This window comes from Atta colombica, unplaced genomic scaffold, assembly GCF_001594045.1.
Source record: "Atta colombica isolate Treedump-2 unplaced genomic scaffold, Acol1.0 scaffold261, whole genome shotgun sequence".
Classification (NCBI taxonomy): domain Eukaryota; kingdom Metazoa; phylum Arthropoda; class Insecta; order Hymenoptera; family Formicidae; genus Atta; species Atta colombica.
This window is the reverse complement of record NW_017259361.1, coordinates 992447-995313: the sequence shown is the minus strand read 5'-3', so window position 1 is coordinate 995313 and position 2867 is coordinate 992447. Positions and strand designations below refer to the sequence as shown.

The 2867-nt window shown below is 30.7% G+C and overlaps 1 protein-coding gene across 1 annotated transcript in view; it reads left to right on the top strand.

Moving 5' to 3' along the window:
• Positions 1–295: 295 nt before the first annotated feature.
• The window catches only part of LOC108689153 (transient receptor potential protein-like), a 12049-nt gene continuing 9477 nt past the window's right edge, over positions 296–2867 (top strand). The window contains exons 1-3 of the mRNA XM_018195799.1: positions 296–453; positions 2469–2613; positions 2814–2867. The exon at positions 2814–2867 is cut by the window's right edge and continues 7 nt beyond it. Of these exons, the coding sequence (XP_018051288.1) occupies positions 296–453; positions 2469–2613; positions 2814–2867 (357 nt within the window). The remainder of the gene's footprint in view (positions 454–2468; positions 2614–2813) is intronic.

The window sequence follows — 2867 nt, the reverse complement described above, 5'->3', positions numbered from 1 at the left end:
TATATATATATATATACTTCTAAATAGCCAGAAACATGGAACTTTCAAAAAAATTTTTAAATCGATTTTGGATAAATAAAAAAAATTTAGTTGCTGAGAATAATTGAAAAAACATTTGGTGAATTTGAGAACAGTCAGCATTCCAATTCCAAAATTATAAAAATTATACACGGGCGTTTATAATTTTACAAGTGAGAAGAAGCATTTTAAGTGAGAAAAGCATCTTATAACTTCAACAGCTTCAGTTATTTGTTCAGCGTGCATAAATATCTTTTCAACGATATGTTAGAGGAAAATGGATCCGTCAGAGTCTCAGCAGGATCTACTATCTAACGAAATGAGACCGCCATCGGTGCAATCATTACAGACACATAATATTGACTATATTCTTGGCCCAGTTGAGAAACATTTCCTGCTTAGCGCAGAACGAGGTGATTGTGCCACTATCAAAAGGTAATCCTGAATTTTTCTGTATTAATATCTCTTTAAGGATATTCTGGATACGCAAAATGATCTAAGTTTTTGAAATAAACTCTTTTTGTTACCGCGATGTAAACCAAACATATAATTAGGTGAAATATGTAATTATGTGAAACATTATGTAGAGAGAGAAAGAGAGAGAGAGAGAAAGAGAGAGAGAGAGAGAGAGAGAGAGAGAGAGAGAGAGAGATACATCTCTTGGAAAAAACAGTGTGGTCTGTATACAGAAATCTTATGATATCAACCAGATTAAATAATAAAATACGGAGCAACTATTATTGGCTTGAAATATAGCCGGTCAGAAAGATTGCTATATTTTTTTCTCGATAGATTTCGAAACTCAACTTTGCTTGTAGAATGATTGAACGTAAATGATTAAATCTATAAGTAAAAACCAATCGATGAACAAGCATTCCAAAACCAAAGAAAAGTGTTGTAATCTTCCTATGATCGGCTGTACAATAATTGAACTGTAAATGATTGACTTGTTGTGGATCAATGACAGTATGTTGCAATAATCAGTCTGTTTCTTAAACATTCAACCACGAATATTTTAATGGCAACTGCATCATTTGGTTTAAATAAATTATGTATTGATGCGATGAAAAGACTTAAGATTAATATCTCACGGTCCAGACTTTTTTTACCAGATTCGTTCATTTCGTTCAAAAACGCGTCGAATAAGCCTAATTTCATCAAAATCGATGAAGAAAGTAGAATTCTTGAATATTACTAACTTTTTTATTATATACATATCTTCAAATAATGCAATAAAAACGCGACAGTTTTATGCATTTCTTGCAATGCTCATCCGTAGCGTACGGAACGACGATATGACGTTATAACTTTTCACGATATAACTTTTCACGTTAGACATCTATGTATGCACGGGAATACAAATAACTTAACACTCGAAGTTGCATGCGTATCAGAGAAGGAATGAGAAAGCATGTTAAGACATTTGTATTCCCGTGTGTACAACCATTGTGGAAGTAATATTACTTTCAAGTAGTAATATTACTTCATGTGTACAATGCGCTTGCATTTGCGATTTGAGAAAACAAATACGATTCGAACTATGCACACAACTAGATATCCCTCAACCAAATTTTGGTTCACGATCACATCACGCATAATTTATCAAACATGTCTAATGAGTAATTTGAGCGATGGGAAAACATTGTTAGAGCATAAATAAATACACAAGAACGAAATGTGTATAATTCTAATCCTCGATAGGGAATAAAAGGAGTGATATTTTTCCTATTTACTATTTATACTTATTAAATACTTTTTAATTATTTTTAATTTGTTTTATAAATAAATTAAAACAAATTATGCATCTCCGTTTTTAATAACACAAAAATAATTTGTATATCTATTAATTTAATTGACTCAAAGTTATAATAATGATGGCCTTTCAGAAACTTGATTGTAATTAACAATTTTTATTTCTCATTTAAATATAATTAAAATTTGGTATTTTTTAAATTAGAATTAGAGTCATAAAAATGTACGATATTAAGATTTGGTGAAAAAGTTGTAATAATTTATAACATTACAATAACTTTTCTTAATATTTTTATTTAGAAAAATATTTTTATTTATTTTTATTTTTGTTAAATAACTATATTGACTAAAACAAGTTACGGCTACACAAAGATTGTCGATAATTATGTGTGTGTGTGCATGCGTGCGTGCGTGCGTGCGTGCGGGCGTGCGCGCGCGTGTGTGTGTGTGTGTGTGTGTGTGTGTGTGTGAGAGACAACTCATATCAATTAATGCATTGCTAATTAAAAATAAGATTAAAAAATTTTCTAAAGATATGTTTTAGTTGCACGAGAGAAGTTGAAGTTTTGCCAAAACAAATGTTGAAGATATTTATGCGATGAGATTATCATAATTGTTTTAAATCTTAAACATTCATGTATGGCAAATATATCGTCTTTATAAGGAAAAAAATAATAATTGTGTAATTTATGGTATAGATTAATTGAGGAAAATCAAAATCACCCGGAGATATTAAATATCAATTGCGTTGATCCATTAAATCGATCGGCATTGATAGCCGCTATTGAAAACGAAAACATTGAGCTTATAAAGCTGTTGCTCGAACTGGGAATTGAAGTGAAGGTAAATATCATAAGGTCGAAACGTACCAGTAATGCGTGTTGTACTGATACTTATAAAGTTTTCACTATAAGTAAAACAACAAGTAAACTATAAGCTACAACAATTAATGTTGTTACATTAAACATCTACATTATACTGTATCTTAGCTATATATTCTGACGTTCAAGAGCGTAAAACACTTAAAGCCATAATTCTTTTAGGATGCACTTTTGCATGCTATTAAAGAGGAGTATGTGGAAGCGGTGGAAATCCTC